This window comes from Populus euphratica, unplaced genomic scaffold, assembly GCF_000495115.2.
Source record: "Populus euphratica unplaced genomic scaffold, PopEup_1.0 scaffold557.1, whole genome shotgun sequence".
In the NCBI taxonomy this organism is placed as follows: domain Eukaryota; kingdom Viridiplantae; phylum Streptophyta; class Magnoliopsida; order Malpighiales; family Salicaceae; genus Populus; species Populus euphratica.
In genome coordinates, this window is record NW_011500428.1 from 84,953 (window position 1) to 106,504 (window position 21,552).

General features: G+C 31.4%; 2 protein-coding genes and 1 non-coding gene across 6 annotated transcripts; all 3 read right to left on the minus strand.

Annotated features, from left to right (window-relative positions):
* Positions 1-4,883: 4,883 nt before the first annotated feature.
* Positions 4,884-4,956, minus strand: TRNAR-UCU (transfer RNA arginine (anticodon UCU)). Its single transcript has one exon. It is a non-coding gene; the product is annotated as a tRNA-Arg (tRNA).
* Positions 4,957-5,519: 563 nt separating this feature from the next.
* Positions 5,520-10,929, minus strand: LOC105114624 (uncharacterized). Of its 4 annotated transcripts, XM_011011224.1 has the most exons (7): positions 10,679-10,905; positions 10,328-10,346; positions 9,924-10,038; positions 8,845-9,510; positions 8,502-8,613; positions 7,004-7,065; positions 5,520-5,913 (listed from the first exon to the last, which is right to left on the minus strand). In XM_011011224.1, the coding sequence occupies exons 1-6, from the start codon at positions 10,722-10,724 to the stop codon at positions 7,040-7,042; spliced, it is 984 nt and encodes a 327-aa protein (XP_011009526.1). In that variant the 5' UTR covers positions 10,725-10,905; the 3' UTR covers positions 5,520-5,913; positions 7,004-7,039. The 4 variants fall into 4 exon arrangements, with proteins under 4 accessions (XP_011009526.1, XP_011009523.1, XP_011009524.1 ...); XM_011011221.1 differs by lacking the exon at positions 10,328-10,346 and having other exon boundaries at positions 10,679-10,929; XM_011011222.1 differs by lacking the exon at positions 10,328-10,346 and having other exon boundaries at positions 5,553-5,974; positions 10,679-10,929.
* Positions 10,930-14,971: 4,042 nt separating this feature from the next.
* Positions 14,972-21,239, minus strand: LOC105114625 (SET domain-containing protein). Its single transcript, XM_011011225.1, has 12 exons — positions 21,030-21,239; positions 20,387-20,479; positions 19,824-19,952; positions 19,196-19,496; positions 18,871-18,989; positions 18,117-18,249; positions 17,557-17,633; positions 16,776-16,973; positions 16,138-16,327; positions 15,825-16,003; positions 15,623-15,723; positions 14,972-15,520 (listed from the first exon to the last, which is right to left on the minus strand). The coding sequence occupies exons 1-12, from the start codon at positions 21,045-21,047 to the stop codon at positions 15,391-15,393; spliced, it is 1,668 nt and encodes a 555-aa protein (XP_011009527.1). The 5' UTR covers positions 21,048-21,239; the 3' UTR covers positions 14,972-15,390.
* Between the last annotated feature and the right edge of the window lie 313 nt (positions 21,240-21,552).

Here is a 21,552-nt window from a genome sequence, read left to right on the forward strand (position 1 = left end):
TAAGGAGTTATTGAAACTTCAAGTGCAAAATGATGATATAAAACCTTGATAAAAATGCACTTTTAAGTAGGGGTGTTCATTTTCGGTTCTGTTCGGTTTTTATCAAAAAAAGTAACCAAACCGGAAAAAAAAAATTTGAAAAAAAAACCCGAAACCAAACCGAAACCGGGTCAAACCGACCAGTTTCGGTTCGGTTCGGTTTTTTAGGGGAAAAACCGGTTCAAATCGGTTTGGCTCGGTTTAAAAACCGGTTCAAATCGGTTTGGATGGGTTTTTCCAGTTTGGCTCGGTTTTTCTCGGTTTTGGCTCGGTTTTTCTGGTTTGGCTCGGTTTTCTCGGGTTTTGGTCGGTTTTTTTTTCCGGTTTCGGTTCGGTTCGGTTCGATTCGATTTTTTGGTTATAAAACCGAAACTGAACCGAACCGGCTAGGTTTTTCAAAATTTTAATCGATTTTTTTTTTCGGTTCGGTTTTTTCAGGTTTTTTTTTTCCGGTTTAATCGGTTTTTCAGTTTTTTTGAACTCCCCTACTTTTAAGTACTAATCAAGAAGCCTAGAAGATCTTAGTACATAAATAAGTGATCTTATATTTTTATATCCTTAAACATCATTTGAGCCTCAACCTACATTACATGTTTTTAAAAGACCTTTCTGATAAAAAAAACATTTTATTTATGTTGATAAGTGTTAACCATTAAAAGAGAAGATAAAAAAAATTTCAAGAAAAATCATGACTTGTATGTGTGTTGTATATCATTGAATAATGACATTAAATCAAAATCATATAAAGCAAGATGCTCTTTTTGAAAGTCAAAATTCTCATTTTAAAACCTATTATTTTCTTTATAAAATAACCCTCCATATTTTGGAAAATCAATTATAGCCATTCATAGCCAAGATTTTGAAATAATTGTTTTTTTTCATTACATAACCAACAACAATTTCATCATATGCCAACACTCAAAATTACATTTTAGCATTTAAATAACATGTTTTAGGCTTTTTACCAAGGAAAATATCTTCTCACTCAATAAAAATATTTTAAAATTTACATTACATTTATTTTATTTTAACAATCGGACTTACATGGACACAATTATAAATTTTTGTTTTGGTCTGAAAACACAAGAGATAATATTTTTACAAAATTTTCTCATTAAGTAAATTTACAAACTTCATGAAAAAAAAATGAGGTGCATGAGTGTCTCAAAATGGCCACAACTAGATTAGTTGGGGGTAATTCATCTTTAAAGAGACCAATTATGATGATAATAGTTGAATAATGATTTGATGAACTCCATCGCGAGTTAAGATGATAAATTTTTTATAGAGATGATAAAAATAAAAAATAATAAAAATATAATCTCGGACTATATTTAAGGGCAATAATAAGTAGAGTCAATATGGTCTAAGCTAATATGATGGAAGAATCATTCTTTCTTTCTTTCTTTTTTTTATCAAATGTAAGTAATTGTATAGATCAAAAGTGAAACAAAGCTGGAAACTAACAAGTCGGAATATATAGGCATGTACATACAAGCGAACAATGGAAACAGACTCCCTTGAACAGATGAATACATCAAAAAAGGAAACATGCTCATTGAACAAAGATAGTAAAACCAACAAGCTTAACAAAAAGCCACATTAGACCATCACAAATACATGCAGCCAACATTCCTATTCATTGATATGAGAGAGAGAGAGAACATTGGAAGACAAACTTATGACAAATATTAAAGGTTTTAGAGTCATTTAAACAATTCAAGTTATCTAGTATCTAGTGATTGATATTTTTAAAGATTATGGTCTTTGTGGATGCAGAATAGTGGGGTTTCAAAATATATAAGTTTTACTTTACAAATAAATTAAAATAAGTTGTTGCTACAATCAAACCTTGTAGTTAGGAAATTTCAGGCCTTGCAATTAGAAAATTTTCAAGTGCTATAATTAGAAAGTTTAACTATACCATTAAAAAGTTGAACTCTTCCACTAGGAAGTGTAAGCCATACGATTAGAAAAATTCAAGCCCTATCATTAAAAAATTCAAGTTGAGTTTGCAACCAAAATATTTTTTAATTATTTGATATGAGAATAGTTACTTTTCTATGAGTTTGTTTTATCATAATTTAATAATAATAATAAAACTTTTCTGGTATTATATTTCTTTATAAATTTATTATACAAAATCAAAGGAAAATGAAGTTTTCAATATCTTTGTACCATAGTTATTAAAAAGAAAGGACAACTATCGTAATTTATTTTCCACTCTTGTTTTCAAAATATTTTAAAAAATATGAAAAAATTCTTTAAAAAAAAGTATTTCTAAAGCAAGTTTGTCAATTTATGGTATTTTTGACACTATGACTTATTTTATTGCAAGACGAGTATTTATAAAAAAAAAAAAAAGAGTTTAAAGAGTGAAATAAAAAGAGAGAAAGAGAACAATGGATTAAGGTGATTAAGAACTAAAAAATAATATGAGAAACTATACAAAATAGAGAAAGAAAAATAAATTGGAGGATCAAGTAAGGTTAAACAATTATTGAAAGAGATGCTACACATTAATACACATTAAGAATAGAAAATTTAATTAATTAGGAATTCATGGTCAAGAAGGAAATAATATAATTTTCTAATATTATTTTTTTAATTTTGTTTTTTCTTGTTTTGTAGAGAATCATGAACAATATAAATAAAAGGTATTTCCCCAACGAGGGGACACATTGAGATTGAAAAGGAGATACTCTTGCAAAATAAACTATCAAAAAACATAATACAAGAGAAAGAAAAAATAAAATAAAGTAAAAATAAAAATAAAAATAAAATACAAGTTGCTAAATTCACTAAAAAATCTAGCATCACAACATCAATTGTTTGGCTTCTGATCTCCCATCTTCCATGGAGGTGATTAACATTGCTAGAAAAAAAAATATGAAGTTTTTTTATCTAGTTATCTACGACATGTTGTCCACATACCTCTTTATTTTGGTGGAGCATAATAAACCATCTTAAAAGCTAAATTAGTCGTTGACACGTGTACTACACGTGCCTACACTTTTTTTTTTTTGTTCCAGCCATTTGGTCTTGCTCCAACCTGCTTAGATGACTTGTAAAGATCAATTTTAATCCTTATATATGATTTTTTTTAGAATAATTTTTTTATATAATTGTTAATTTTTAACTGTGAATTTGTATTAATTTATACATTGTTTTGAATAAATTCACGATGAGCACATGATTTTCTCCTTATATTTAGACTTGTATTCATCAAATTGGTAGAAATATTTATGGTTATTTATGATGAATATTTTAGAATAAATAATTGATTTATGGTGAATTAATACAAATTAGGTGATTAAAGGAAACGATTGAAAACCCAAGTCTAGCCTTATTGTGCAATAAGCATTTACTATTATTTAAAACCTTGTCCCCGTAAAAAAAAAAAAAAAAAGATTATACATCATAATTTAGCCTAAATTCCAAATCATTATCCTATAAATTTTCACCTTTGATAAATATATATAGTTTTAGTTTAGAAAAAATATTAATATGTATATATAATAAGTGTTTTTATCTTAAAATTAAATAACAATACAGTTACTTAGATATGATTTTTTTTTTGTGATTTTCATCTTTATTTTAACATAATTAGTTTTTATCTAAAAATTTTTAAAAACTAATTAAAATTTTTAATAATCATAAAATTAGATGGCTTGCAAAATAAACTACCAAAAAACCTAGCACAAGGAAGAGAAAGAAAAAAGAAACGAAAAAAAAACAAGCTATCGAATTGCGTAGAAAACATAGCATCAGAGAATGAAATTTTTAGCCTCCACTCTCAAGTCTCTCATGGAGGTGATTTGGAACCAACAAGAAGAGGAATTAGTTGTCTACGACAGGGAGTGGTCCACGTGCCTCATTTCCTTAGTGGCCCATGAAAAAAAGCCTCGAAAGCCAGACCAGTCATCGACACGTGTAGTCTATTCGCCAATATTGTTTTTTCTAGCACTTTTTTTTCTTCTTCAGACATGTGGTCATGTTCCAACCTATTCCAAGGACTTGTTCAGACATTGTTTTAATACCTACATGTGATTTATTTTTTTAGAGTAATTTGTGAATTTCTTTGTTAGTTTTTGACTTGCAAACATTTATTAATTTATATTTTGTTTTGAATAAATTTTCTATGAGCACATGATTTTCTCTTTGTATTTATACTCATATTAATTAATTGAATTAGTTGGAATATTTATAGTTATTTATGATGAATATATTGGGAAATATAATTAATTTGTGGTGGATTAATATAAATTAAGTAATTAAAGAAAATGATTCAAAACTCAAGTCTTTGTTTACTATTAGTTCAAATTTTACCCTATAATAATAATAATAAAAAAAGAGTAAGGATTATACCTTCTTATCAAATCTAAATCTCAAATCATTATCCTATGAATTTTTAACTTTAATACATATCTATTTAGTTTAGGAAAAACATTAACTTGTATACATAATAAGTATTTTTATCATAAAATTAATTAATAATATAATTTACTTTAGGTATAATATTTTATGATGATTGTTATTTTTTCTTTAATATAATTAGTTTCTTATCCAAAAATTTCTAAAAAACAATTTTATAAAACTAGATGAAGATTCATTTATTTTTTACTTTTAATCCTTTCATGTAATTAAACAACTAAAATATCTCTTGTGGAAGTGAGGGAGAGGCTTTCACTCATGTAGCTGTGACTTTTATATAATAATTACTGGAGGAAACATGGATATTTCACCAAACTTTAAAAAATATTAATTAAAGACTTCCTTAAAATCAATTAGTTGTATTTTTAAGATTTGCCCTAATAATAACCTCATTGGCAAAAATTGAACTTCACGCCCGGTGGGACTCGAACCCACAGTCGCCTGATTAGAAGTCAGACGCCTTATCCATTAGGCCACGGGCGCTACTTTTGTGCTGTCCCCGTATCTATAATATAAACAAAATATTATAGAAAGGAACTTCGAAGCTTGAAAGGAAGAACATGAAAAGTATCTCTTTTCTTCTTTGCTATCATGGATTTGCTTGAAAATGATAGAGAGATGCACACTACTTCGTTTAATAATTAAAGTAATTTTAAAAAATTAAAAATATTATTTTAATATATTTTCTGTAAAAAAAAAAAACACTCTTAAAAATAATAATAGCTATTATAATTTTAAACACGGCAATTTATCTTCTTTTAAAATTATTATAGCTATGTTATTTTTTTAAAAAAAATTAATTATTAAATGAAGTAGTCTGCATCTCTCTTCCATTTTCAAGCAAATCCATGAGAGCAAAGAAGAAAAGAGACTTTTCATGCTTTGGATTTCAAACTTCATATCAATAAATTAAAATAATTTTTAAAACCAAAAAAAGGAATTTATTTTTATTTTTTAACACTTTTGTAATACAAAAATAAACAAAATCTTAAAGGTGAAGTGGTTAAAACAGATTATTAGTGGACATCTAGCAAATAAAAAGCACATTTCATTTTTACAAATTATAAGCATGTTTATGATTTTGGCTACGTTACGAGAGTCCTGCACTTTGGCCCCTCAAACATGTCATGATTGGCAATCCTCCCGGCGATAAATTTTCAGTTTACATATAATTTGGATTTGTGTAGCACCAAATATTCTTTCTTCGAAGCACATTTTGAGACCACACATGAATACATATACATGTCATATGGCTATGGAATCTATAAAATGACAATCCACCCCTGCTGCTACTTCTGCTCCTGTTTCGTGGAGGTAGATTAGCCGGACCCTGAATTTCTAAAACAACAGGGAAGATATTGACAACTGTTATCTTCCTCCTCAGTGCTTGCTTTCTACTCTGTGCTTGCTTTCTACACTTCAGAAAGAAATTCAGTACACCTGCATACAAAACATGGATGGATCCTTTCAATCTTGCAGTTCATAGAAATGGAGATCATCACTGTGTTATAACCATTTAGTAAAGGGAAATATCTGTCAGATGTGCGTTAAATCGAAATCTTGTCACCCAAATGTTAAGCCACCAAATTCAACTACTGGAAGAAAACAAAAGAGGAGATTCAGTCTCTTTGGACATCTGACAGTTAAACTAAACATCTAGTCATCTCAACTGCACAAGATTCACATTTGCTAACAACATCAAATACTATTACACAGAATTTTGAGAAAGTATCCACACTTGAGACTGTCACCATGCTCCCTCTATTATCCCCATTTTGGATGAACCAATTCTCAAGACTCAACACTGTACTTCGATTGGACTATAGACTATGGAATCATTATTAGCATTCATAAATAGCTCCAGTGTTGACAAGTCATTGCAGCAGCCCACAACATTGAACATTTTTTGCCCTAAGCTAAATAAATAAGACTGATTGATCCATGACCCTGAGAGACAACGGTTTCTAACACATGTTTGAAAGCAAAATAGAGCTTCCAACTCTTTCCCATGTGGACTCTTATCAATTGCTCCAATATTCCTCAATTTGAAACTTCAGTTTTGCTATAGAAACGGACTTTTGTCAACAAGCATTTTTATTTGGGAAGAGGACAGATCTTATGCTATGTCAATTTCAAGATGCCCCCTATATCAAAAGACTTGAGTAAAGCATGAAATTGGGTGCCAAAACACAAAGAAGCATCTAGTTGATTCCATGCCAAAAAGATCATCATAGGTTTCAAGATTGGAATCTGGGTCAAGAAGACAAAATTGGTTCAGTAGCTGAAAAGGCGACAAAAATCCATCATAACAATTGTCTTAGTTCCAAAATAGGAATAGCAAGCAAACACTCAAAGTCACAATGTCAGTGTTTTATGTTAAGTTGTCACCATTTTTTTCTCAGAGTTGGCAATGTGGGATATTTACATCATCCACTAGCAGTAATGCCATATTACCTCAGTTTTATATTTTTGTTAAATATCTCACAAGAGTATAGTTCATAGGGAAACAAATTCAAGGCAAAAGAATTACCTTTCACCTCAATAATGGGCAGTGTAATACTACTTCTCAAGCTGAATAAACTAGAAAAGGCACTGCAGAGAGAAGCAAGTTAATAACCTTAATCAGTGTAATGTTAAACAAGGATTCAAGCATGGGCAATAAAACAACGTAAAAATATGAATTACAACAGTTCTCTCTATCATTTACAAAACACAGGAGCTCAAATTTCCAATCTATTTCCTCGGTTCACAAATTGAAGCCACAAGTACAAAATAAAGATGGGACAAGTGATCCATATCATTCACGGGATCGATCTATTACACCTGCATATCCAAATTGCAAATGTGGCTATGATGTTCTTTTTTCCTTTCTGTGTTTTAACAAAAGAGAGGGTTATGATGATGGCATCCCCTTTTTCAAATTTACTTCATGAGTAAGCACCTAGAGGACTTAACAAACCCAGTTATTTAAAATGCTACATTGATCAGAAACAAATGCTCCCTTAGACCAAAATCTCATCCACAGACACATGTCATGTAGGAAATATTGAAATGATAATAGTCAGGATTTCAATGCTAGGTAAATACTTCCTAAGTACATTTTTTGTTGAGCTAAAATAATGTAAAGATTGACAAGCTAGCTAGCAAAGTTGACAGAACAATCAGATATTTCTCACTGATCAAGGAAAGAAGTTCCTTATCATGTGATGGGACCAAATTAAACAAAAAAGCTCCTAATATCTACAAAGGTTGAATGCCTGTCTGACAGAAGATGAGCTCCAGGAATTTTGGATTCGAAAATGCTGGTTAACATATTTCGTAGGAAAAGTACACAATTCTGATGAGAAGTTAAAAGTTGGATATCATATTTCATCGAAAGGACTTCTAAGCTTAACCTCGTAACTTGAAATGCATTTTCAACAAGATAAACCAAACAAGTAAAGGAGTTCTGGAGTAAAATGATGGCATGAGGATGAGATTGTTGGTAGTTTGCTTGATCAATTAAGACATATGGTATCATTATAGTAGTGCCTATAAGCACCCATGAATCTAGTGGCAAAAAAGCATTCTGTGCAGAAATTTATCATTATAGTAGTGCCTATAAGCACCCATGAATCTAGCGGCAAAAAAGCATTCTGTGCAGAAATTGGTTTTCGATATGCTAAATATCCAAACCTAACCATCGAATGATATCTCCAAGGAGCTAACAATTTTATATTAATGGAACCACATCTTCTGTTAAGGCCAAAAGCAACAACAGTATCTGCTTAATCCAATTTGACATCATTAAGCCAGTAAATTGTCTTTAACTACATAACTTCCTAGAGTATATACTTGTTCAATGATGTCCACAATACTGGATCATTCCAATATGTTGACCAGTGGTCTCAAATTAAGTATTGTCTCCAATACCAGCTGCTGGCTATGTGCTTTGATCAGCTAGTATAAGGGGAGAACCAAGAGAATTGTGTTTGGCAATCATTTTTCAACAAAATAGTGCATGAAATTCAAAAGAATCAAGAACTTACCAATTAAGAAAATGCTGAGCATTAAAGCAAGAGTAAGTTGGATGGAACAGCTGAACTGCAGGTGCAGTGGGGTTTGCAATTGCCTTTGGAAACCACCAGTCTGACCAGAGAGCTGCAAAAGGTTAAAAATTTATAAGATCTCTTGGGAATCTACCAAAACATAATGATTTGTGAAGTGAAAAAATAAATCTTGACAATTGCACAAATACTGATCCATTTCAATTGAAAATAATATGAGAAACCATCCCTGCCTTCACTTTCACAATTATAATTCAAAAGGGACATTTATTTCAGACAGATAAATAATCCATTTTCACATATCATAAGCAATTAACTATTTCACCTGATTGAACAAAGTAATCGATCCCTTTGCCTGAGAATGTTCTCCACACCTTCGCTTCCAGAAGAAAGGTTTGTACCATTTTTCTTTAGTAGTGGCCTCAACACTTGACTTCATTTTGTCCCTTTGTTTGTCATCACGAGCAACCATGAATTTCATAGAACCAAAATTTGGCGAACTCCATGTTGTCCTTGAACCAGTTGTTTTATCAACTTGACTGATTATCTCATCCCTCATTCCAAGATTTTCTTTCTCTTGTATATCTATAATAAATTCTCCATTTTTATTATCAATAATGAATTCATTTTCACCAGAAGTACCTCTACTACAGGTGGGCCCAGAGTTATGGTCCACTTTTTTTCTCTTATGAGGGTTCTCTCCAGGAGAACCTTTCATGGGAGATTTGGCTGTGGTGAAGTCATCTTTCACATTCTCTGGAATTTGGATGGTTCCAGATAGAAACATGGCTAAATCATCACATTCTTCTTTATCTAGATTCACCCATCGAAAAGGTTGCTTTCCTTCCCCACTAAAAGCTTCCCTTAGAGCTGCTTCAACAAGAGATATTTGACTTTCAATAGCAGTGACAAATTGCTTATGCCTAGATGTGGTGAAATCATCAGAACAATGTCCACAGCTCAACCGAACAGCCCTCTCAAACTCCTCCAACTGTTTCATGGTTCAAAGATCAATGATACAGGGAAAAATGGAGAAACAAAAGAAAAGAGAACCATTTGCGGAAAAGAAGTTAGTCAACTGTAAGAATTGAAAACAAAATTTATAGTGATTTCTTAGTGCTCAGCTCATTTGGCTAGGGTGTGCAGTAAAAGGGGGGAAAATATTAGGATACTTAATAATATTGATAAGTGAAATTTAGGTAAAAGCACACACTCTAAGCAAGGGATTCAAAGTTGGATGAGTTGAGGTTAGCTTTTCTTCTGTCAGATGTAAATAATAGAAAACATAGAATTGGAAATAGTCCTTCAACTGAAGTTTAACATTCAATATACTGAAAAGTAGTTCAAAGAAACGGATTAAGAGAGGCATGTAATAAATTTAGAGGTTTGAAGAACAAAATACACCTGCCATTTGGCAGTGCCTAGAGCAGTTTGGAGCTCTCGGGAGAATTGATCCAAATCCTCTGGTTTTGATCCCTCTCTCTTCTCTCTTGTCCACATTCTATATGCTGATTCCATTCTGCCAAAAACAAAAATAACCAAAAACTGCTTCAATTTCAGTTCAATATAAGTCTAAGAGCATATGAGCATTCTAATGATTATCAAGTTTGTAGCACAAGAATAACTTGTTGATTTCATTAGAATACAGAGCTGCCTGCCTTCAAAGAGCACAGGAATAACTTTCCGCTAGTGAAAATTGAGAACTCTCCAAAATTACAGGAAATAGAATTTATGATACTTGAAGATCAACAATTTCAAAGATAGGAACATATAGTCATGCATTACAAAACAAACAACATAAACCCCACATTTTCACATCAACAAGACCTGAAAAACAAAGAAATAAGGCACGCGTCCTCATATTTGGTGCCAAACTTTAAATTGAAGAGCTTAACATCACAACACATCTACAAACACATTCCATTAACTAAATAGGAAGAAATCCCAACCAAGAAAACCCCAAAATCTGCAAGACAACCTTTAAAACAGAGCAATAAACACACATCAAGACAACCTCAGAAGCAAAACATATAATAAACATCAGTATGCAGCATGCAAAACCCAATTCAAAATACAATCCATAGTCGTAAAACTGGAGAAACTAAACAAATTGTTGTACCGAACAAATATAGAATGTAAAGCATGAAATGAAAACGTACACATCAGCAGATTCCTGAACCTCTTCTGCAGCAGAAAAGAAAGCATCTTTCTGCCATAGATCGAAGCTGTTAGCTACCATCATCTTCTTCACTTCAAATTCAACAACAAAACAAACGCAATAAGAAACCCGTACAAGCACAAACAGAAACCCAAAAATTATCAACAAATGTTTTTCTTTTTTGCTTTGCTTGGACGGATATGCTTTCTTTTCTCTCTTCTCTCTTCTCTCTTCTCTTCTGTTAATAGAAGAAGCAAAGAATGAGAGAGAAGAGAGGCCAGAGGAAAGAAAGCAAGAAAGAAAGAGACGTTTAAGCAAATTCTTCACTCTCTCTCTTTATATTTTATTTTTTGAAAAAAAAAAAAACCATGCCTCCATTTCTTCATTATGTGGCGTGCTCGCTCTGTAGATGAAAGATTATGCCCTTATTTTATTATTTCCTATTAATTAAAAAAAATGGAAAAAACATGCAATAAATTTAAGTGGTTCTATCTTCTGTATACAGTTTCATGTTATTATAACAGATAATACTACTGTTTATTATTATTATTATTATTGAGAGCACTAACATGTTCTTTATACTTTTTAGACTTCAACTATTATTTTCGTCAGCGCTCTCGTAGGGGTTAGAGCTACTTCTTCTTCTTTTTAATATTCAGAGTATGCAATTTTTTTATAATATTATTAAATACAATTAAATAGTTTCATTTTAAGATATAGGTTACGGAGTTTTAACCGACTTGAGTTTTAAATTATATTATATTAAAATTAATATAAAATAAATAATTTAATTTAATAGATTCATAAATAACTTAAATTACTTGTAAAAATATAAAATAATTTTTAAGAAAAACTTTAAAACAATAATTTTGTTTTAATATTAAAATTATACTAGATTGAATCGATCTTGATCACTTTGTGACTTGGATTATGAAATTCAATAGATTTAATAGTTTTTTTATTTTTATAAATTATTTTTATTTAATTTTATAATAAAATTAAATACTTGTAAAATCAAGCACCAACTCTAAAAAAGATGTTTATTTGATATTGTGATAACTCTATAAAAAATACAAAAAATAAACCATGAATTCTATTTCTTAATCGATCCAATATTAAAGAAGAATAAAATTAAAAAAATAATTAGAAAAATTAAATCACTAAAAACTAAAAAAAAAAAAAACATTAGGTTTGATGGGTAAACCTGCTAAACTCATAAATTGGTAATCTGGATCAACAAGTTAAACCCATAAACCAAGCAATGGGTCCCATTGAAATTAATAACTTATTTTTTTTCTAAACTATTGTTTATTTAATTATATGATTATAAAAATAGATAATTGTAAAGTCAAGCATTAAACTAATACTGAGATTTTTTTGAAAACTATGATAACCTCATATAAAGCAAAATAATACAAATTATTAAACTCAATTCTCAATCAATTCAATATTGAACAATAAAATACAAAAAAAATTAAAAAAGTTAAACTCACTAAACCTGTTAATAGGTTCATGGACTTTCTAAAATTTAATAACATGTTTTTTTTTAAAACAATTTTTTTTAACTATATGATAAAAAAAAATATACAACCACAATCTAGTTAATTAGAGAGGGGGGGGGGACTTACTAAACTTATGAACTGAGGCAATCAGGGTTATCTCTTGAAATTTACAAATCAAGTCATTGACTCTACAAAGTTTAATAATCTATTTTAAAAAAATATTTTTTATTTAACTAATTTTTTAAAATATAAATCATATAGCGATGTTGAAATATTTTTTTGATACCAACTTGATATTGAAATATTTTCTTGATATTGCAATAATTATATAAAAGATAAATCAAAATAAATTATCAATGATAAAACCCTATAAACGTATTATATAAGGATTAAATTAAAAAAAATTAATAACCAAAGGAAGGAAAACAAAGGTTAAAATGAAAAAAAAAATTGTGATCCAAAATCTTAATGGGTGTGGGAAAACCATGTTATCCCCGCACCTTTTAAATGGTGTTTGAAAGTGTAGTGGCATTTTATTTTTTAAAATACTTTTTTAAAAAAATACATCAAAATAATATATTTTTTTACTTTTTTAAATTATCTTTAACATCAATATATCAAAACAATTTAAAACAATACAAAAAAAATAATTTTAAGCAAAAAAATTCAACTTTTTAAGAAAATGATTTAATCATGTTCTCAAATAGTCACTTAGCTTTATATTAATTAGAAAAAAAATAAACTTAGCTAAACCAACGAATCGGGATAATCACGGTAACCTCACTAAACTCACAAATCAAGTCATTAATTCCATAAAGTTTAAGAACCTAGTTTGTCTTAAATCATTTTTTATTTAACTAAATATTTTTAAAAAATAAACCATACCATGATATTGGAATATTTTTCTCATACCAACCCGATGATGAAATATTTTTTTGATATCACAATTAAAATAAATTATCAACTCTAAATCTCCATAAACACATCATATAAAGACTAAATTAAAAAAAAATCAATAACCAAAGGAAAAAAAAAATAGAGGGTCAAAATGAAAAAAAAAAGTTGTGATTTACAATGTAATGAGTGTGGAGACACTGTGTCTTCCCCACACCTTTTAAAAGGTATTTGAGAGTGTAGTAGTAATTATTTTTTAAAATTATTTTTTCTTGAAAATGTATAAAAATAATGTTTTTTTATTGTTTAAAAATTATTTTTGACATCAGCTCATCAAAACAATAAAAAAATATACAAAAAATTAAGTTTATGTAAAAATTTTAAATTTTTGAAAAATGTGTTTTCAACTATGTTTTCAAACAGTCACTTAGTTTTATATTGATTAGAAAAAAAAAAGGTATTTTGTTAAATTCACAAATTGAGACAATCAAGATTACCTCGTTAAACTCGCAAACCAAATCATTGACTCCACAAAGTTTAATAACTTAATTTATTTAATTATTTTTTATTTGATTAACCTTTTTTTAAAAATAAATCATATCGTGATGTTGAGATATTTTCTAATATCAATCCAATACTAAGATATTTTTTTGATATTGCGATAACTATATAAAAAGTAAATTAAAATAAATTATTAATTTTATATTTCTATAAACATATCATATAAGGATTAAATAAAAAAAATCAATAATCAAAGGAAAAAAATGATCAAAATGAAAAAAAGATTGATTACTATTCTAATTCACAAAACTAATGAATATGAAAAACTGGATTCTCCCCGCATCTTTTAGTTTTATATTTAATTAATTAATACTTAATACTTAATTAGGTATATTTTTAAAGGAAGTATAGAAAATCAGATTTCATAAACGCAAACCACATTTTAATTTAAACGAAATTATCTTCTTTTCTTTTATTATTAATGAGTGATAACATTATACTTTAACTGTTACATGAACTTGGATTTAAGATTTTGCATCCAATTCTGACTGTTTAAATTTCTTAAGCAAAATCCGTATTTTTATTGCACTATTAAAATAAAATAAGAAAGAAGTTTAAAGGAAGGGAAAGGAGATGGGAGGGCTGCCCATTAGCCAAAAAATTGTATTCTCCTTTTATTTTTATTTTATTTTTTCTTCTGGATAAGATTTCTATTTTTGACATGCTAACAATTTATGGTGTCGTGTCTAAGTAAAATCCTAATTTAAGAACATTTATTATACTAATGATGCAAAGGGAATTGTTAATGATGGTTAGTGAAGAAGCGGTGCATTAAGGATGGAAGACATGAAAAAAAGAGAGGTAAGGTGGTCCGTCCGCCTCCTTCCTCCTAGTCATTACCTCACTAACCACCGCTTCAACAACCACTACTTTTATATATTTATATATATATGGTAGGAGGGAGCAAATTGGAAGCAGCCTGCCCAGCAGCAATTGCTGTTGATTTTAGTTTTTTCTTGCTTGAAATTCCAGTGTAGAGTAGATATTGTCTTAAAAACAAGGAGGCATAGGCAAATATGCTGGCAACCAGCTGGTGGTTGTGGCTTGTTAAGGTTCTATTACCATGTTTGATTTGTCCGCACGGACCTAACTCCATGATAGACAAGATTTGAGGTGGCAGTGGTTTCTTTTTCTTGATCTTGCCTGCTGCTCAATTAACTAAAGTGAAAATTCTTTAGTATTCGATGAGTTTATGACCATTGTAATAGAGGGTTGCTCCTTTTTACCTTCTTTTCCAAGCAAGACACTTCTTCGAAACTGGTTTTGTGTGGTTTGAATCGCTAGAGTTCTGCTCTCCCCCCATAGACCACATGGTTTTTGGAGAAGCTTGTTAGGCAGACAACTCCAAAATCACACACCAATTGATTAATCACTCAACAATATTCTCTCAGCTTTTTCTATTCAAATTCAACTACTCTATAGAAGAAACAAGACGATAAATCATGATTTGGTATGCTTGAAAACCTACTATTTGTCTAGTCAAATTTGGGCATCCGTATCTAATCTCCAACATAATGTAGCCTCTCTTGACTTCCTTTCCCTAAGACCACCCATTTGTCCATTCCCTCGCATAAAAATAAAAATTATGGAGGCTTGAGACACCAAAAGGCCATTGGCCTTGTGGTGTAACAATACTACAAGATTTATGCGTCATGATCAGTACGCTCCATCTACGTTAATTTTTATCATGGCTTTTAGGCTGGGGAGACTACATCCCAGGATTGAAGCAGACACATAGGCTTTCAAGCCAGCTCATCTAAAGCTTAGACAATTCATCTTGCACCAAATTGAGACCCGCGGCACATGATGTTAAAATTGAGGAGACAATCCTTCTTTGTAGATCTTTAAACTCCAATGCCAGCTTCACATCCCAGCTAGCATCATCACTGCAACGATGACATAAAACCTTCCATTAAAATTTTAAACGTAAATAGTTTGTTTCGTAACAGACATGTTCTAAGCTATTTGATGAATAGAGAATTCGTTACCTGTCAACAAGATCTGTGTCACCAAGATTTTCCATCATGCTACTGAAGGTTGACTGGAGATCTTTGAGAACTTCTATTTCATTCTCCAGGTTTGATATCTCCTAATTTTACAATTACAAAGAAACGGATATCAAAGTCAAGCAGGGTTAAAGAAACATATATTCAAAGTTAGGCCAATTTAGGAAACATGCATAGAAATTACAATGGTCTTGGTGTGCGGTGCAGTACTACGAGCTCCACGTAGATAATCCAATAAAGGAGATGGCAAACCATAATAGAATATATTATGGTTGTTTGAGAGCCAAGTTCCCCTCAACATGTGAGAAGTCCAGCTCGATGTTGGGCAACCCTCAATACAATCAGCATCGCCAACATCAATATCTGCACATGTTTGTGAGTGAGTACTGACTCTAAGTTCATAGAAGGAAACAATAATCCTGAATGATAGAACCTCCAATTCCTGAGCATTGGCTACGATTTTTCCTTTGTAGGGTGTTTGGGCCAAAGAAGATTACCCAATGGAATTACATCACAGGGATTGTCTCCTTGAGGCATGAAACCATAGAATGTAATTAGATGTGAACTAGAGAAGTTTCCATAGCTAAGACAGCATTGCTCTCCATAACAACAAGGCCGTGCGAGTGGGAATTTCAGTGTATTTGTTGCAGAATCTACTTTACCATAGTGAACAATGTGTGGGCAGAGCTGCAAAGAAAGGTTTCAGAACATGAACAAGAAGCACTCTTCTCCAAAATGGTGTAAAGGTATGATAAGTAAGTTGAGAATAATAAAACAAACAGCAAAGCACTTTGCATGTGAACAACCATGCAATTAACCCCAGAAGCCCAACACAGAAGTAAAATGATCATAACTACAGACTATCAGCTTTTTGGGAAGCAAAAAGTTGAGAATTCAACAAAAGTATATCCTAGCATAAATGAATTAGATCAAGGTATCAGTTTTCAAATTAATAAAATCAACAAAGAGATCAGCATAAGGGTGGCAGAATACATAGTATTGGCTCCAGTCCAGGCATGTTATTCGGAAGCAAATTCCACTACCTTTGGGAGCCTTAAGTTTAATCTAAACTAGGTAGATATAAAAATATACAGCTAGCACAAAAAAATGGTCACACCAGGAAGGAATGGTATACCGAATGGTTAAGAAAGCCTGCAATAGGAATCAAGCAAGTCCTCAGTTTTCCGTCAACAAACATAACTTTCATGCTATTAGAGTACCACAGTTCACAAGCCCATAAGAATTGCTCCCATGTGTAGAGCTCTGGCAAAAATACATCGGGATAATTTTTGCACAGTGGAGGAACCAACTCATCATATTGAACCCGCAAGTGCTGTGAAAATTGGAAGTAACAAATAAAGCAGATTAAGGTGTTATTTCTTAAATTCCAAAGCATATACTGTTGCACATGTAAAATCAGCGAGAACCAAAGTTGCTTTGATGAAATCCTAATGGAAAAAAGTCAGAAATTTTATTTCCATATTCAGACTCACAAATGAAAAAGTAAATTTAAATAACACATTGTTTTCCCATCAATATGCATATAAAAGTAAAACATAAAATATTTTGAACATTTTATGACGCTATAATTAATGTCTTGGAAAGAGTGTAAGGCACAGCCTGCTTCTGACATACAGCAATTATCCCTTAGGCACATAACAGTTCAATGATTTGGCAAATAGAGATCCTTCGAACTCCCAAAATGAAAGGGGCAACTTCTTTCTTTTTTCTTAAGGGTATCATTCCTTAACATATAGCTTGGGACATTTGATGCATCAGAGATCAGCAAACTAGCATCAGATGGTAAAAAGACAGAGGTCATCTTACAGTATCAATATTCTTTGCCCACACTCTAGTGTCCCTTGTAAGAAGCAAAGTTTGAACACATAAAAACAGTATTTTGTACGCCATATTACCTCTTTTGCTTGCATTATCTCCTCTAAAAGCAAGGTTCCATCCAAAGCCATGATTGCATCAACTCCAAAGCTCAACCCTGTATATATTCAAAAAGGAGATGAGGGAATTGAAGCCAAAGAAACAGAATGAGCAATTTAGCTTGAGATAGCTATTCTAATGCATCAAAGTTACATTTTCTTCATTGCAAGCTTGCAACTTCATACTTTTTTACTATTGCACTAGACAACAGCCTTGATGCATTTAGCATGAATGTTTTTCCCCCCAAATAGTATACAATTAATTGAAGATGAAATTAATACTTGGAGATCAACAAATCAGCTTCACTTCCAAAATGCTCAGGCGATAAGATTTTAAGATTACCCTTTCTAGAAGGATCATGAACTTGCCATCAACAAAGTTTCAATTTCAGAACCTTGCTAAAGATTTTAAGATTTTAGCATTAACTAAAGGGGACAAATGCATCTCAAAGCAATAACTAAAGATTAGTATCTTATTTCAACTTAGTTGTTTCCAAGTTGATAAAGTATCATTGACAAAGTGTAGCATATCAGGGGAATACCAGTCTTGAATTCCACTGGCAGAGTGTCAAAGTAAATCTTGAATTTTGAAGAACAGTTGTGCCTCTCCTTCATGCTCCATAGTAACAACATAGTCTCAGAGGTAATCCCATCAATCCTTTCCAATATATGATACTGCAAGCATACTAAATAGCAAACCTTAATACAGAGCATTGTGGTGATATTTAAGATTTTAGGTTGGGTCAAATTCAACAGTTCCACATCCCTTTCAAGTATCGTTTACGTTTCAAATAAAATATGGGAGAGCATGCATGATAAAGCTCATGTTTGGACTCATCACCAAGGACATATCCATGGCTTTTATTGTTGATCAAGTTTTGTGTTGAGCACGTAGCGAAAGCTCTCTTATGCCATAGGACAACTCAACTTTTCATCTAATTGGTCAAGCAATCATACATAAGGTAAGGCGTTCTTATCTTATCTTAACTTTTTTGCATTTGCTTAGGTTTTAAAACAAATTCTCCATTGGATTTCTTATCAATGGGGTCTTCTTTATAACACACACACACGCTCTATCATTTTCCTTCATATAGCTTTGCTATCAATATCAATTCGTAGTTTAGATAACAGGCAATTATTTTGCATCAGATGATATATATAGGCAGCTTTAGATGTAAGCATTATAGACTTATTCTAGTTCTTTACAAACGCTCCCATTATCAGTAAACATCAATGAAACAAATACTCCTTACAAATTGGAGGTATTTATTTATGTTCACGGATGATGAAACATACCATGTCAGATTTGTGCACATGCTCCTCAGAAATAATAATAGACACAGGAATCTCCAAAGCAATGTCTCCAACTTTAAGGTCTTTTGTTGCTATGGCTCCTCTGCCAGCTCCTTCAACACCTTTAGGAAGTATAAAGTGGGAAAAACACAATATGTTAAGGAGTAGATTTCTTTCTCTTCTAAACATAATTACCTCTTTACCCTTCTTTCAGTTCCAATTCTGACTTTAGATCCATACAAATGGTAGACATCCCAAGGAACAAAAAAAATCCTCTTAAATGCATTTTTTGTTGGATGTGAAGTCTTAAACTAATATTGGAACTTACATGCTATCTTCAAGCTTGTTTTTACACCATTGCTCTCCCCCCATTTTGCTAAATAATTTTCTTTGTCAAAACTGCAGCTTTTATCAATTCCACTCTCCACTTTGTTCTTGTCTGTGAATTCCTGGATCCTTTTCAGAACTTCATCTTGCAAGGATTGCAAGAAGTTCACTTCCTTCTTTCTTTCACAAGAGGAGTAGCTGTTAATAAGTGAAAGGATCGAATTGAGAGCCTCCACCTCATTCCTGGTGCTCCAATATTCAAATGATGAACAGTCGTTGACCTTGCCAAAATAAAGTTCTACCTGCATTACGGCGGAACACCCATTTCTCCATCATTATTTGCTTCATGAATTACACTTCAACCTATGCTATGCGATTTGTGCCATTCTCATAAAACAGTGAATAAACGGGCAAAATACATTGAAACTAAAGGCTTCAATATGCTAAAGGTGAAAGCATATGAAGACCAACCCGTGAAATTGCCTGGCAGTCGTTCTGCCCAGCTGGGGACAAGGTTAATACTGACTTAACAAAAAGATAAACTTGAATTTAGCTGCTTCTTAAGTCCTAAAATCTATCTAACATTGAGAGAGAGAGAGAGAGGAGGTCTAGAGGGCATCTCAGTTTACCTCGTCTAAATGTATAATTCTTGCAATCTGAAGTATTCTTTCCAAGATGGTTGCAATTGCATCAGGACATGAAGATCTATGAAACTGCACTTGTTCCCTGATATCAAAACCCATACTATGTAGTAAATTCTGTCAAACAACAAGAAACATTATCAAAACAAAGGTAAGAAATTAGCATCTCAATCAAATGTCTCACTTATTAGGACCTTGAAAAGTGTGACTGAATCAAAATACTAAGTAGACAACAAGGTTAACTGACATTAGAAAGCAGCATCCCCAGAGACACTATTAAATTTGTGTGCTTGTCACTTTCTCCAAGTAAAAATTAGACAATGTGAGTCTTTCCTAAAACAAAAAGGTCCTCAAGCTACAGTTCTGTCTATCATACTTCAGGGCGTGGCGCCAAATAATTCATATTATATAAATTTGGATACATGCATTTTCTTCTCTATGCATCCCATCCAAAGATAGAAAAAAAAAAAATAGTATTCAAAGGAATAAGACCATTTGTTTTATTTAAAAATAGTATTCAAAAGAATAAGACCATTTGTTTTATTTCTCACCTTCTTTTTATCAAAAAAAGGGGCATTTTTAGAGAGCTCAAGAACTATTTCACACCCATCACTTGTCTTGATGATCTTATTAGATGAACATGGCTGCAACAGAAACGGGAGACCAGGAATGAGGATTTATTTTTCACAGGAGATAAAATAAATCAAATCAGGAAAAGAACATAAAGCAATGAAAAAGGTTAAATAATTCAATTCTATAATACGACTAGTCTGAAAGTAAGAATACATGTACAAGCCCTTAAAAAATCCGTTTCCTGTTCCTTTATGAACTCCCACCATCCCAGTTGAAATTATGTGCCTTATATAATGTGGCGAAAAGCCCATAACAAAAAACCAAAAAAATAAAAGAAAAAAACACAACAAAAAATGAACACACACGCATATACATCACAAACTAAACCCGTTTTAGATAACCAGATTATCACATAAAGCTTGTTAGGAAGACCTGTTATAGATAACTACAAGACGTAAAGCATAGACTTATTCAAGACCAATCACTTAGAAAACTGAGCTAGCAAAGAGTGACAGCAATACTAGTCAGTTTCGTTAGGGAGAACAGTACAATCACTAAAGATCAGATTATTCAAAAGAAAATGAAGAGAACACTACAGTGTAAGAAAAGACTTGGGTATACCTTATTATTATTATCCATTGATGAACTCAAGATGAAGCAGGAGCCCAGACCGAGCAGAGATGGTCGTGACGAAGGGAAAGGTCAAGACAGGTTTCGCTTTGCAGGGTTTAGATTTTGGGTAATCTATACTATAGTCTCTGTAGATTCCACCATGTTACACTTCAGCCCCTATACTATAAGAGCTTCTGATACTAACCATAAAGCAAGCGCGATTGCCCTCGTAAATGGTGCACCAGTCATCATCTCGCACTGGAGAGACAATATTGTCAATTCTCTTTCGTTTCATCAGGAATAACTGAAATATTTAATATCAATTTTAAAAAATAAAATAAAATAAAATAATTTTTATTTCATTTTAAATCTTGATTTATTTTAAATTTTTCAACTAAATTTCATTCAAAATATTCCAGTTTCATTTCATATATTTCATTTTGATCTTGAAAAGTTATTAAATTAAATTGAATCTAGTTCAATTTAATTAATTAAATTATCCAAGTATAAAAAGCTCTTTTTTTATTATTAT